Here is a 15,085-nt window from a genome sequence, read left to right on the forward strand (position 1 = left end):
ATTACACTGGCTATTAACACTGAATTTCATTCATGCTCTTTGAGTTCACTCTTCTAAAGATGAGCGGTTTCATACTTAATTTTTTTGTCTGCTTTTGGAGTAAAATCTTGCATTGCATAGATACCCATGTCGGTCCATTTAATGTTCCTACCAACTTGCCCACTGGAGGTCAGGCTGTGTTGCTGTTACTTTTCAGGGTCAACCCTGAAACCTAACAAGCACCCTATATTTTGCTTGGGGGGTGGGTGGTAGAAAACTCTGATTGGTTCAAGTGATGGCTGTTCCACTAATTCAACTAGAACTAATGCTAAAACTACTTTCTCTACAGAGGGGAAAATATGAGACACCAAAATGGCTCTCACCTGCCAGTGAACTACTGCTGCACCAGATGCTGCAGGTAATAAGAGCATAAGCGCAATGGACCAATGGTTCAGTATTCTGTTCTTACAGTGACCAACCCAGATGTCTATGGAAAGTCCACAAGCAGGATTTGAGTGCAACAGCACTCTTCCAACCCCTGTTTCCCAGTGACAGGTATTCAGAGGCTTCCTGAGTCTGGCCGTGGTGGGAGAACATAGCCATTGTCAGTGATCTATAGCCTTATCCTTCATAGATTTGATTCATCCAAGTTGGTGGCCGTCTCCACATCTGGTGGAAGCAAATTCTCTTTCTGCCCCACTTCTAGTAAATGTCTTCTTTTCTCTGGAATGGTCTTCTAATAGGAGCAGTGATTTAAGGAACGTTGGTGTTTTAAGTCCACAGAGCCCTGAAAGAGGTCCATCACGTTTTCCACAGTGGCCAGTTAGGTGCTTCCGAGAAGCCCACCATTAGGGCATGCAAGCTGGCCTTGAAGCATGCTGTCTCTGGAAGTTGCTAATAGCTGTCAACAGCCCTATCCACCATGAATTTGTCTCACTTCTTATAGTGTTGCACCTTTATTATATAGAGAGGAGGGAAATACATGAAGGCTTCAGCTTGAGTCGCTTTAGTAAAAAGCAACTACTGTTCTTCCTTTTACTCCACCTTGTCTTTAAAAAAGGGGAGAAATCCCAAACTGCTTAACAAAAGTGGGAAATTAAGATGGATGTGACCAGACTCTCTCCTGCCAGTTGCAGGGATGCAAGTTACTGATCCTTGTGCCTCACGCAGACATCACAATGGTACTAACAGCATTTTACAGTTTTACAGTTTCTTAACATACTAAAGCAAATGAATGGAACATTACACCCCTGAAATCAGGGCTGATGGAATGTGTTGTTCCTGTTATCCGGAACAGGAACATCATGATAGTTTTCAGGACAAACCTTCAGACGTGTCTTGGAAAAACTATGTTTAGCCTTTTGCTTAACTGCACAGCTCCATCCTTACAGCAGAGGATTGCTAAAATATATGGTACAGTTATTTATTGTGATTAAAGTAACTGTTTCTTGAAATGCATCTCTACTCTTACCCACTAGGTGGACCCAAAGAAACGGATTATGGTTAAGCATCTCTTAAGTCACCCCTGGCTCATGCATGGCTACTCATTTGCTGTCCAGTGGCAAAGTAAATACCCTGTGAGTAAACGAATTCATCTGAACAAGAGCAATATAACAAAGCTGAATCTAGGCTAATGTGGCATGGTAACAAGGCGAAGTGTCTCTCCTAAATGGAACACTAAACTGAATCTTCTAGGCCTTTCACAGAGTGTTGTGTGATTAAAAGAGTTCAGAATTCTTATAGTGAAAGAAATCAGTATCCTTGCATGATGCAGCCAGCTGCTAAGCATTTTGTGTACTGTCTGCACCAGTGGTGAATACAAGTCTCCTGTGGGTTTCTAGACTGAGCTCAAGAGCAAGCTGCACCTTTATTCTGTACTTGCCTACCATTGTGAAGTTTTAAAGAGCATGTGCAACACACTTAACAATGAGCCATATATGTGTATCTGTGTCAAAACAACCTGATTTGACTGGAATCCAACAGCAGTGATGAGAGAGATATGACATATTATTATTTTATACATACAGTGGTACCTCGGGTTAAGTACTTAATTCATTCCGGAGGTCCGTACTTAACCTGAAACTGCTTTTAACCTGAAGCACCACTTTAGCTAATGGGGCCTCCTGCTGCCGTGCCGCCGGAGCACGATTTCTGTTCTTATTCTGAAGCAAAGTTCTTAACCTGAAGCACTATTTCTGGGTTAGCAGAGTCTGTAACCTGAAGCGTTTGTAACCCGAGGTACCACTGTATTATATAACTAAATTGCTGTTGCCTTTCTTCCTCATTAAGTCAGCATTGAACATATAGCTCAGTGGTGGGGACCTTCTGGCCCATAGGTCTAGCTAGATCCACCAGTCTGTTCCCCGCAAACCACACCGACCTTCTGCTTCTGATGCCATGCCTGATGTCTGGTGCAGGAAATTTTAAGCCACAACTAATAATGAAGAAGCATAAGTGTGCTCACAATTCTTCCTTTGTATTCCTGACTCTAAGCCAGGAGTGAAATGGATCAGATGTATCTTGAGCCAATGAAAGCCTGGCAAAGTGACCTGCAGTGGGGGAGAGCTGTTCATTGAATTCAGACATAGATACATACATAGGAAGCAGCTGATTGACTTTGTCCATCGAGCCTGGCATGGTTTGTTCTGACCAGCAGAGGCTCTCCACAGTGTTGAGTAGAGACCTTTCTGTGCAGCCAAATAAGCAGCAGGTCCATTTGAAATCTAGTGGATTCTGTGCTTGCATATAGGCGATGAGCCCGACGAAATTATTCACACTGGCCACTGCCCATTGAGTGTCACTGTTTCTCTATACTAGAATATTCTACCTTTATTTATGCTTGGCTACATATACTTAAACATATTTTGTTTCAATTCTTCTCTCTCGGACTGCAAAGTAACAGTATGCGGTAGCACCAGGCACAATAGGAGATCATCCAGAATTGGTTTCAATCCAGAAATAACTGCTAGTGAGAACAAGCTGAGACATACTAGCTCTCGGCATCTAAACATCTGACACTATATCGTTTCTGCTGAGTGAACTATGAAAAATACACAAAATAGGGCTGCAAAAACTAATAGGAAATTGAACTCTTGACTTCAGAAATGCTTGCCCTGTTCCAAATATTTATATTTTCTCACCATTTTAAGGGGAGGGTCCTCTCCCCACCTCCAGCTCTAAAGTGTGCAGATGTTAATAGATACCAACATAATGCTATGCATTATTATGTAGTCCTGTAAATGATTCCCCATGGGTATTTTGCAATCAAGGATTACAGACCACTTGGGTATTTTTTCCAAACAAAATTGTGTAAATAAATACGGGGTTAGGTATACTTAAAAGCAAAATGTTCTGGAGATCTGACAGTTAAGAGTAGACATAGTGATCCAGTGGGAAAGTGTGTGATGGAAAAGAGCCAGCGGTGTGCAGGTCTTTAAAAAAATGAGGGTGGGTGTATTGGCAGTTTTAACACCAATATTTAAACAGATCTTTTTCCCTCCCAGCTTGGGCGCCTTGATGAAGACTGCATAACAGAACTTTCGGTGTATCACAAATGTAGCAGAGAAAGTATGGCAGAGATGATTTCAGAGGTAATGTTTGACTTTAATAATAATTCCTGAGAGATTTAGTTGTTCACACATCTAATATTCAATCCTGTAGAGCGTGTCTCAAAACTAACATCTCTATTTTAGAACTACGTAGTTTAAGCCCTCTAATACATCTGTGACTGTAGCTGCCTCAAACTCTAAATTTAGAACTGTTACTGAATAGATTGGTCCACTGCTACCAGTCATCCACTGCAGTGAAGGGCTGGGAGAGGATTAGGGTTTTTCAAGACTTTACTCTTGGTCATGGGTAGGCAACGTAAGCCCCATTGACTTCTAAATCTGGCCCGCGGACAGTCAGTGAATCATGTGTTTTTACATGGGTAGAATGTGTGCTTTTATTTAAAATGCATCTCTGGGTTATTTGTGGGGCATAGGAATTCATTCATTTATATATATATTCCAAAATATAGTCCGTCCGTCTCACAAGGTCTGAGGGACAGTGGACCCGGCCCCCTGCTGAAAAAGTTTGCTGACTCTTGGTTCTTGTGCTGGGGGACATGAGGAGCTGAGTCCAGGCACCTTACATCTTAAGCTACCAGTACAGCTCCCATACTAATTATTTGCCCAGACTCTGCTGTGTTGCAATGCCTCCTGTATGGTGGTATCTGCTTGAACTGCAGCTTTTCAGCCTGCTATGGACGTGTGATTTGGTTAGCTCTCTCTATGGTTTTTACTTCCAGTTATAGCCAAAGTTTCTCAATATCTCATTCATCTGCGGGTGTTAATAGCACAGACCACCCATCTCATCTGGAACTTCATATCTAATCTGCCTTTGACTCATGGCTATCTTCTGAATAGACGTCATCTGCCTCTAGCCTGTTCTACCTTTGCCAGAATCAGCCCCTAGTTTCAGCCTGTCACAAAACTAGGCTCCGGCCTATCAGAGACTTGCTGCAGCAACCCAAGTTTATACCTTAAACACGACCAGAATCATTTGTCAGACACATACTTTTCTGAACAAGCTTCTTTGGAGTGACAGAGTTCCATGAAGATAAAAACTGGAAACAACTGGAACTCTACAGAAGGACATTTCTTGATATGTTGGCTATGAACAGAAGTGACATTCCTTATGTCATGTTTCCATCTGGAGAACTCATTGTAGATTTAGATGCATTGGGACACTTGGAAAATGTGTATCTTTAACCTCATTGTTTCTTTAGCCTCACTGTTTGAGTTTTGTTTATGACACTAACATACAAATACTTGGAATAAGTTTCTTGCTGGTACTTTTTTGGTGAGATCAACAAGTTTGCAGTTCTGCTAGCCAGCAGCAGCAAACCTGTCTGAAGAGGTGCCTTTTATATGCTTCTGCAATGGAACATACACAAAAATTAATGATAAAGTGCAGATATTCACATTCTGTGTACTGTACACTAAATTATATCTTTGATTTAGAATGTAATCTGATTAGATCTGATCTTTGAAACACTGGCTTAAGTTGGTTGTCTTCAAGTTATTTACTATTAAAAGAATGTTTTCCATATCAGCCATGAAATCCATATTGCAGAGGATGCCAGATATCAGGCCAGGCCAATTGGTTCACAAAGGGTGATAGGTGTGCTCTTTGGCATTTCTCAGAGCATACTCTAGCAATTTCCAGCGTCTGTGTTGCCTGAAATAAATGTTGGTGAGCAATAATCTGACTCTTCAGGGAATTGTTCTCATCACTGGTCTCGCTGAAGAACCTGATAGGCTTCTGAGGGAACCACAGGATTCCCCTTAACACAGTTCAAAGCCACTGATAAAAGCAATTGGTCTCTTGCAAATATCCTCGTCAATAGACTTTATCAGTTGTAAGTAGAAATTCTTGTGTTTTGCATCTCTTAAGAAGAACTTGCAGATCTAAATTGTTGCTGCTCAGGCAGCATCTTCATGGCAATCAACTGCTTATTTCATGGTAAGAATTTGCATCTTTCATGGCACATTGACTCAGAAGTACGGACTATTCTACAATTATAAAATTAATGCAGTAGAGGTTTGAAGCAGAAGGTGAATTTCACAGAAATCTGTGATCATAATGGTGGGGGGAGATGAATTAATGGAGTTTTGAATCTAAATTGCTAAACTTATTTCAGATGGGCATGAACATGGCTAGGGTTTTTTAAAGGTGTTTTTTTTTAAAGTTGTTGAAAAGGCAAAAGCAGGAGGTGTATAAACCTAATTTTTCAGATAATTATGTTCGGTTCTATAATAAGACAAAAATTGTTTTAGAACTAGCCCATATATTCAGAACTCTGACATCTCCTTCCCTTCAAGAAAAAAGGGGAGGGGGATTTTGAAGTGTGGGAAGGAGAAGGCACTGGCTGAGGAGCCTTTTCTGGTGCTTTTTGAGGAAAGTATTTATGTTCTGAAATCTTTCTAGTTGCTTCCTTATTCCATCATCTGGCACTGCAAGATTCCCTTCACTTAGCATAGCACTCCCTTGCCTTTTCCACAATTTCCCTTTTTTAAAATCTCTGTCCTGGAGTTCTGCTCGGATCAACTTTTTGATATGATGGTACCAGTGACAACATGCCTTTTATGTTCTCTTGTGTAAAAACCCATTGACTATATTTGGAAGGAAAAGTTTACAAAGGTTCTGTGCTGAACACAATGAAGTTACAGTAAGGTGTTTTTTTAAAAGTGAGATAAAAAATACTTAGACTATATGCAGTTTAAGCTTTTCTGGAATGTGGCATTGATTTTAGGTATGTCCACCCTCCACTGTCCCCTCCTATTCAAGAAGATGGCTGAGAAAGTAACCCAGATCTATTTGTATTCTTAGTGGAAATATGATCATGTGACTGCAACATACCTTTTGCTTCAATCAAAGAAAGCACATGGTAAACCTGTTCGTCTAAGGATTCCAAATGTAATGGCAGAAGGTGCTGGCATCACTCCATCCAGAGAACAGAAGGTGTGTGATTCATATTTGGTCACTGTCTTGCTCCTAAAGCTTGCTGTGTTTTCATTCCCCCCCCCCCATGAATGGTGCAGCTAAACAAGCCCTTGCTGGGTGTTTTGACTTGGCAGCAAGTAGTATAATGAAATTTCAGCTATAGAGTGAACTATTTATTTATGAAAATATTTTTACACCCCATATCATAACATACCAGGAGGGTATGCAACATAAAACGAAATTAAAAACGATACAAATAATTATTAAAGTGACCGGGTAGTCAAATTTTTTTTATTAAAAAAAATGGCTACAAAGGTTTAGAATGAAGTGTCTTCAATAGATGAAAGTCAAAAGTGAGAGTGCTTGATGAATCTCTCCTAAAAGGGTGTTCCACAGCATGGGGCTGGCAACACTAACTTCCAGTTGAGGTCAGTTGGGTCACTGTTACATTGGAGACGGCTCATAACACTTCTCTAGAGCTGGAACCCAGAGAAGGGACTGAAGGCACAGGATATCCCTATGTTTAAAGCTAAGCAAATCTCTGCCTGCATGGATGGGAGATTGCTTGGCAGTGCTATCTGAGTGGGTATGACCTTTTGAAAGGAAGCGTGTGACAGAAGTATCAAAAATAAAATGGGTTTTAGCCACAGAACCCTCCAAACACAAAGTGCCGTTTCCTCTTCGAAGCAGGCTGTATTGTCCAAGCCTTCATTACAGTGGAACCAAGGCAGGCTTGAATGTTATGATTTGCCAGATGCTACTGAAGGACATTCCTAATACGGATGATGCCTTGTCCGAAGATTAGACAAGGTCCTCTGAAGCCTTTTGCCTCCCCTCCAAGGGGAGGAGTCATCCCTCTCTCCAGAATGACCAAGTGGTAGGAAGACAGCTTAATGCTGAACCACGGGAACTGAGTTGAACCACTCAATTCAGCATGGTATGCTCGTCATTCACGAAGCTTTTCCTTTAACCTCACTGAAACAAATAAGTGTGGGTACCCAAAAGGCTGGATTATTATTTTTGTGATGTCTTTGAGACATTTAGAATTAACTGAGAAGGGTTTTGAAAGTGCACTCATTTAATGAAATGAACTATACCTCTTTGAACAGCTTTTCAAAAAGGCCCTGTCTTACGATGGTAATCTAGACGGGAATGAAATGGCATGTGGCTTTGGATCCATGGAATTCCTAGCCTCTTGTGAGGAATCTCAGCCTGTTTGCAATACACCCAAAACAAAGCAGGTATCTTGTACCTATTAACTAAATGATAGATTTTTTTAAAAAAAATTATGCTTGCCTCTGATGTTTAAAACGTTGGTATTGGCTTAGAGGTTGTCTGGTGGAGACCAAACATAAGTACCTTTGAGCTTTCCCAAAGAAGAATGGGGTGGTTCCAGTGCAGAGTAAGTGGGGCTGGGCATTGTTAAAGGTAAAGGTAAAGGTACCCCTGCCCGTACGGGCCAGTCTTGCCAGACTCTAGGGTTGTGCGCTCATCTCACTCTATAGGCCGGGAGCCAGCGCTGTCCACAGACACTTCCGGTTCACGTGACTAGCGTGACAAGCTGCATCTGGCGAGCCAGCGCAGCACACGGAACGCCGTTTACCTTCCCGCTGGTAAGCGGTCCCTATTTATCTACTTGCACCCAAAGGTGCTTTCGAACTGCTAGGTTGGCAGGCGCTGGGACCGAACGATGGGAGCGCACCCCACCGCGGGGATTCAAACCCCCGACCTTTCAATCGGCAAGTCCTAGGCGCTGAGGCTTTAACCCACAGCGCCACCCGTAACATGATGTAACTGGAAGTTACAGAACTTGGGTGATGTGTTACGGGGCTATTCATGGCAGGGGTGCAAATAGCGACAAGATGAGTCAAATAAAAACCTTAGCCAATGCTTGAATTGGCTGTGAACAACTTGGCATTGGCAAAGGTCCGAGATAATGTTGGATTGATGGAAAATACAGGCAATGACCCTTCTCATTCTCCACTAATCAATTACAAGGTGTGATCAGATACACCCCTTGTAGCAATAGTTGAACATTTCTGTCTCTTCTTGCAAAAAGTCAGTGAGAGAACACATGTGTGCCTCTGTGTAAAAGTCAAATGGTGTCATGTAAGGGGTGAGAGAAACTGGATCATTTAACATACATCAGGTACAGATAATCCTGCCTTGTTAGGCCAAGCTGTGTCTAATGAAGACAATAAGTTGCCAACATGCCTGTGATGGCTTGGGTCATGGCTTGCTGTGAACAGTGTACTGATCTGCACGTGTGACTTGTCTGGGATGGGGAAAATAGGTTCCCTTCCTCAAAATATTTTCTTTTGAAAAGCCTCAGTTGTTCCTGGATGGTGGAGAGTTCACTCCGCCTCTGCTTCCTGTGCCAAGGAGAAGAGCCTCAAAGAAGCATGCCAACAAAGAAAACTCTGGTGCTTGTTCTACGGCAAAGCCAGAGCCATTTGTTCTTCCCCCTCCAAAGACACCAGCTTGGGTCATGAATGAGAAGAGAGTGCTCACAACGCCAAATCGTGCATTTCTACCTGAAGGTATGGCTTGGAAATGAGAAGGGATTGCTGTTGGAAACAGAAAACTGTTAACAAATACTATTTATTTTTATTGGACAGGATTTACCACTTAATTTCCAAAACTCCAGGCAGTTTACATGAAACAAATACTAGATTGGAGGATGGGGCTCGAGGCAGTAACTACAGGTTAACATCTGACACTGGGGTGTGTGGAATTGCTGTGTTCTAGACTTCCTGCTTCATGGTGTATTGGAGCACTGTGTCCAGTTGTTGCTCTAGGTTATCTTGCCTTTAGGCCAAATAACAAAACAGCACTTCTGTACCTATCCTTCCCGGGAGGGGTATTTCAAGGGGGCATGAGCAGGAAGCCCTAATTAATCAATTATCTTACTGACGGTACTTTTTAACAAGGCCTGCTGTGCAGAAGTGGGTGGCTGGGTAGGATAGCTCCTTACTCTGTACCTATTTTAATAAACCTGTAACAGTTTGCTCAAGGTATTTCCACAACTGCTTTTTTAAAAAAAGTATTTCATTGTATTCATAATTATTAGGCTGTTGAAAACTACTGTGCAGTTAGCTAAACACTTCTGACTTTCTATCACATCTTTTTGTGTTGGCCAGCAGAATAACTATTAGTTGAAACTGCATACTTTCCAAGCCCAACTCCACTACCATCAATTCAGCTTCTTGTTTGTGTTTAGAATCCCTTCCTTCAAATCTCTTTTAAAATCCACCCTCTGCTCTGATCTGTGGCTGATATCCCACTCAAGATTCTTCTTTGGGGGGAGTGGGGTATTTCCTTCTGGGGGTTCCACTGAGGATGCTTGGTCCTTTCCAGGCTGTTTGGTTAGGGGAGGAGCCTTGCATTTACAAACTGATTTTGCAGCGGGGGGTGGGGGGAATACTCAAGAATGGCTGTTTTTCTACCAAAGTAAGAAAATAATGGGATTAAGCATGGGACTACGAAGGGCTGATAATGCATCTTTCTAAATAGACTCAAAACTGGGTGGTGCTTCTTGCAGAGAGAAGTCAAGCAGCCACCAGTGAGACCCCAGTTAAGCTACCATCTTCTACAAAACCGTGTGAATTAGAAGCTGGAGTCATTAGCCCTGAGAGAAGGTAAATGTCCAGTTAACTTGAGCATATTCAGGTAGTCTATTGTACAATCTTAATCCTTGTATTGATGGGGAAAAGCTTTTTGCAATGGCATCTGTTTGCTCTGTTATAACCTATTTAAATCCGTTCCTACATTTACCAACAAATATTAAAAAGCTGCAGAAAAAAAATCTTACATTACACACTTCAGTAGTCTTGGATGCATTCCTGTTTTCCATAATTAAAATTCACTCTTGTGCCCCCAGAGAATTGGAGCATATATACAACTCGCTCTCAAAATCCCAAATTACTGTTGTGCAGCAGGTCCTTTTAGCCCTGTATTTTGTCAGTTTCCCCTTTCTCTCCTCTTCCTTCCCTCCACCCCCACAAAAGAGCAGAAGCTGAAAGACCTTTTTACTGATGTATCTAAAAACTGTCAATTCCCAGCCACTGAAAACAACTCTGCACTTGCTATCTCTGAACATGACAGGTGTCGCTCAGTGGAAGTGGACTTGAACCAAGCTCATTTTGAAAGTGGTCAAAAGAGAAAAGGAACCAAGATGTTTGGGAGCCTTGAAAGAGGCCTGGATAAAGTTATTACAATGCTTACACCAAACAAAAAGAGAGGCTCAACCAAAGAGGGTCCAAGGAAATTAAAGGTAAGTTTGCTGAATTACCTGGGATTTCTTTTACTGATTAAACTATCAGTGATGTATCAGTAAGCAAACATGCCTGTTTGGGCTGTGGAGGTCTATGGCTATGATTCCCCAAGCCTCAAGCCCTCACTGTACTGGAGACATTGTGGCTGTTGTTTTTTAAAGTCTAATAAAGTGGTGTCTCATCCTGGAATAGCTAACTGGGGGAAAAAAAACTAGTGGTATCCATCTCTGCAGTGTGCAGACTTGGAGCAGCTACTGTGTAATGCTTAAACACCATCTGCACATGACACCCTAGACTGAGTTGCCATGTCTTCCAAGCTTTTCAAATGCGCCCCCAGCACTAACGAAAAACTTTCTGTTTTTGTGCTGCACTTAAATTCACAGTCCAGTAAGCTTTCTCGTTGCTGAAAAGGCTAAATTTGGAAGGTTACTTGCAGATTTAAGTCCAAATGATGGCCAGCTTTAGCAACTATCAACTTTTGGAATCTGGTTGCAGAGATTCAGCTACAGCTGAATACCCTTGTTCTACTAAATGACTCTTGTCATGGAGCCTGCCTGATCCAGGCCACACAAACAGCTGATGAAGGCCCAAATGCCATGCTTAACAAGTAGTAGGCAAGTAGGTGCCAGTTCTGTGATGCTTGCAGTGGATTTCACGTCATGGATCAAAACTTCCGAGTTCTTTCACTTTTAAAGTTCAAGGTGCAAGTGGCAGCGAATATGATAATGGCTAGAACAGTAAGAAACTTTATTTCAGTGAAGCAAGGCTTCGGCTTCATAGAAATCATTTGGATGGGGCTTCCTTACAGGTGTTGGGAACGTCAAACAAATGTCTATGGACTTTTGTGCCTAAAAGTCTGGCATGAAACATTGAATTTAAACAAAAAAGAACCTTAAGGCCTTATACCTAGTTAAAGCCTACTAAACATGCTGGGAAGAATGGTTCTTCCAGTACTTTGAATGGCACTTATGTAGCAAAGAACAATGTTTTGAAGCAGAGGAAATGGCTTTATACCAAGCCAGACCATTGGTCCATCTACACGGCTCAGGATAGGCCGATTTGACTGGCAGCGACTCTCCAGGATCTCAGATGGTGATCTCTCCCAGCCCTGCCTGGACATGGATTGAATCTCGGATCTTCTGTGTACAAGGCAGATGTTCTGCCATTAAGTCAAAGCCATGGACCGTTAAGACTCATAACATCTTTCTCATCCTCTCCTTCTCCTTTCTTTCTGAAATAATGTAGCTGGTGTTTGAACGTGAAATGCAGAATTGTGTCCTAAATGTGCACCAAATGTATTGTTCTCTAGGCTCATTACAATGTGACCACAACAAACTTATTAAATCCAGATGAGCTGTTGAAGGAAATAATTGCAATCCTTCCCAAAAAGCAAGTTGATTTTGTACAGAAGGGGTAAGTGTAAATATTCATTCCTTATTTCAGTCTGGTATCTTTATCAGATAATTTCTCCTCGATCCTCTAACAAGCTGCTATCTTGCTCATTCTACATTAGAATTGTGGCCTAGTTTGCATGTTGCACTAAACCATAGTTTTATTTTAACTATGCTTTAATATGAACGAGCAGTTAGTTGGCACCCTGCTGAAATTACATGTACTTAGCTCTTTCCTGCTTCTGCTGCTGGGAAGCGAGCCGTGGTTTGGCTTGTCACCCAGACCTGCACTCATGGTTTATTTCTCCCCAAACCAAGTTGCAATTTAATGAGTGCAATCAACCACTTGGCAGAAAGATCATTTTCTTGATATCTTTCTAAAGGACACATCACAGTCAATTTTTAAAATATGTGTGCCTTTGTCTCGTGGCACAATTTTTCTTTTTCTTTTTTAAAGGCATGGTCCCCATCTTGATTGATCATTAACTGAGTCAGTTACTGATCAAACGAATGTAAGCAGCCTTAATAACCTCAAGTGGAGAAGTGTCACACTCAAAGGGCCACAATCAATGTCACATCTTGTAAATCAATACCTTCCTCTACTGGTTTGTCTTATGAGCTGCCTGATAAAACACTGAGCATCAGGTCAGACGACAGACCACAGTACCCCTTCAGGCGGGTGGCATGTTAGTGCCCCCTTGTGTGGAGGGTGGCATTCCTGCATAAAGAGCTAGAAAGTCAGGGACAGTTTCTTTTCAAAGGGTGGGTGGATGCATTCAGTACATAGAGCTCCCCATCTGTATCTCCACTAGAGCTGGGCAATATCTGCTTTTCAACATTGTGATATATCAGCAGCTAAATATTGCAACAGCATCTTAAAAAGCAGAGACATCACCTTGCCAACAAAGGTCCGTATAGTTAAAGCTATGGTTTTCCCAGTAGTGGTGTATGGAAGTGAGAGCAGGACCATAAAGAAGGCTGATCGCCGAAGAATTGATGCTTTTGAATTATGGTGCTGGAGGAGACTCTTGAGAGTCCCATGGACTGCAAGAAGATCAAACCTCTCCATTCTGAAGGAAATCAGCCCTGAGTGCTCACTGGAAGGATAGATCCTGAAGCTGAGGCTCCAATACTTTGGCCACCTCATGAGAAGAGAAGACTCCATGGAAAAGACCTGATGTTGGGAAAGATGGAGGGCACAAGGAGAAGAGGACGACAGAGGATGAGATGGTTGGATGGTGTTCTTGAAGCTACCAGCATGAGTTTGATCAAACTGCGGGAGGCAGTGGAAGACAGGAGGGCATGCTCTGGTCCAGGGGGTCACGAAGAGTCGGACACGACTAAACAACAACAACAAATATTGCTATGTACTGATATATCACGATGTCTGAAGTTGCAAGCCCCCACACCACTCTGGCTCCCACAAGCAAGGAACTAAATGTGGGTTTGATCAACTGAGGAGCGGGCAGCCTCCCACCCACCCCATAGCTGATCAAGTCCCCAGAGGGGGGCTTATTTAAATTGTTCCACTGAGGTGCAGCTGGCTGCGCACCTGCCCACCCCTCAGCAGAGCAGTTAAAACAAGCTGTGACAACACCATCCTGCCCTCCTGCTCACGGGAGCCAGAGGCAGGGGCTTGATCAGATGAGAAGCAGGCTTCCTTAAACTGCCCGTTTCTCAGCTGATCAAGGCAATTTTAGCTGGCGATACATTGCGGCTTCTTGGCTGTCACCAGCACAGTGCAGGTAGGCAGGCAGACTAGAATGAGGTGGGCTGTGCTGGTGGTGACCGGGGAGCCGCAATGTATCGCCTGCTGAAAAAGTCTGAAACTGATATTGCGGTTTGACCATCAGACTGGTTTCCAACAATTACTTGTAATATTGCCCAGCTCTAATCTCCACATCTTAGAAAAAACCTTTCCCACTTTATTCTACCGACTGAATGTACTGGCTTCCCAGTAGATCGTGTGCAGAAAAGTTGGCTCTTGTCACTAGAATTATTTCCCCTGCAATCCCTGACTTGTAAGTACCTGAACTAATTCCCCCTTTCCTTTGTCTTACACAGCTATAAACTGAAGTGCCAGACCCAGTCAGACTTTGGCAAAGTGACAATGCAGTTTGAGCTGGAAGTTTGCCAGCTAAGCAAACCTGAAGGCGTGGGCATTCGGAGGCAGCGGCTGAAGGGAGATGCCTGGGTCTATAAAAGACTAGTGGAAGATATCCTATGTAGCTGCAAGCTATAACTCTTGGTTCACGGTGAGAACATGGACAGTTTTAACCAACCTAAGCCATGTTCGTTTTAGTTGTTAGTAAGCTTGCCTAATCTAACCCAAGGACTAGTATTTTTTTGTTTTTAAATAGGACCTCCTTTGTGAATAAACATTGACCTCCCATGTCATTATCTGCCTTTGTTTCTTTAATCACATGCTTTTTGTACATTAATTGTTTCTTCCAATGATTGTAAACATTGAACTGCGACTTGGCAAATGCAACTTCTCAAACAGTTTTGTGACCAGCGTGCTGTCTCTCATTTGGAAAGAGGTAAAGTGTTCCAATTCTGTTTTATCAGTTAACAGAAAATGAATTAGAAATTCAAGCTGCATTTACTGAAATGGCTAAACAGGGCCACAGCTATGTTTCAAAGTTCAAATTTGCTTTGTGTTCAACATCCCTAATAAATTTATAACATTCTTGTCATTCATTCATGAACCTCGTTGCTATACAATGAGCACCACAGCCGAGTTGCCCTCTTCCCTGCATTTCAGAATGTCTGTCTCATAGTCTTAAAGCAATATCATCTGGTTCATGGAGGAGCCTTGGGCAGGAAATGCTGTTTAGATGGAGCAGTTTCATATGATCGAGTAAGATACAATACACTCCTCCATTAGGCAAGGCAAAGAAGCTTTTCTATGGCCTTTGCTAGCTTCAATAATAGGATTAGATAAAGGCATGGAGA

General features: G+C 42.4%; 1 protein-coding gene across 4 annotated transcripts in view; it reads left to right on the top strand.

Moving 5' to 3' along the window:
• The window catches only part of MELK (maternal embryonic leucine zipper kinase), a 39,610-nt gene extending 24,780 nt beyond the window's left edge, over positions 1 to 14,830 (top strand). For 3 of the 4 annotated variants that reach the window (XM_053370405.1, XM_053370403.1, XM_053370406.1), the window contains exons 9-18: positions 329 to 397; positions 1,458 to 1,556; positions 3,483 to 3,569; positions 6,352 to 6,483; positions 7,575 to 7,706; positions 8,792 to 9,005; positions 10,007 to 10,103; positions 10,570 to 10,738; positions 12,049 to 12,152; positions 14,195 to 14,830. In XM_053370405.1, the coding sequence (XP_053226380.1) occupies positions 329 to 397; positions 1,458 to 1,556; positions 3,483 to 3,569; positions 6,352 to 6,483; positions 7,575 to 7,706; positions 8,792 to 9,005; positions 10,007 to 10,103; positions 10,570 to 10,738; positions 12,049 to 12,152; positions 14,195 to 14,372 (1,281 nt within the window). In that variant the 3' untranslated portion in view covers positions 14,373 to 14,830. The remainder of the gene's footprint in view (positions 1 to 328; positions 398 to 1,457; positions 1,557 to 3,482; positions 3,570 to 6,351; positions 6,484 to 7,574; positions 7,707 to 8,791; positions 9,006 to 10,006; positions 10,104 to 10,569; positions 10,739 to 12,048; positions 12,153 to 14,194) is intronic. The other variant, XM_053370404.1, reaches the window with a different exon arrangement.
• The last annotated feature ends 255 nt before the right edge of the window (positions 14,831 to 15,085 follow it).

Source organism: Podarcis raffonei, chromosome 17, assembly GCF_027172205.1.
Source record: "Podarcis raffonei isolate rPodRaf1 chromosome 17, rPodRaf1.pri, whole genome shotgun sequence".
In the NCBI taxonomy this organism is placed as follows: Eukaryota; Metazoa; Chordata; class Lepidosauria; order Squamata; family Lacertidae; genus Podarcis; species Podarcis raffonei.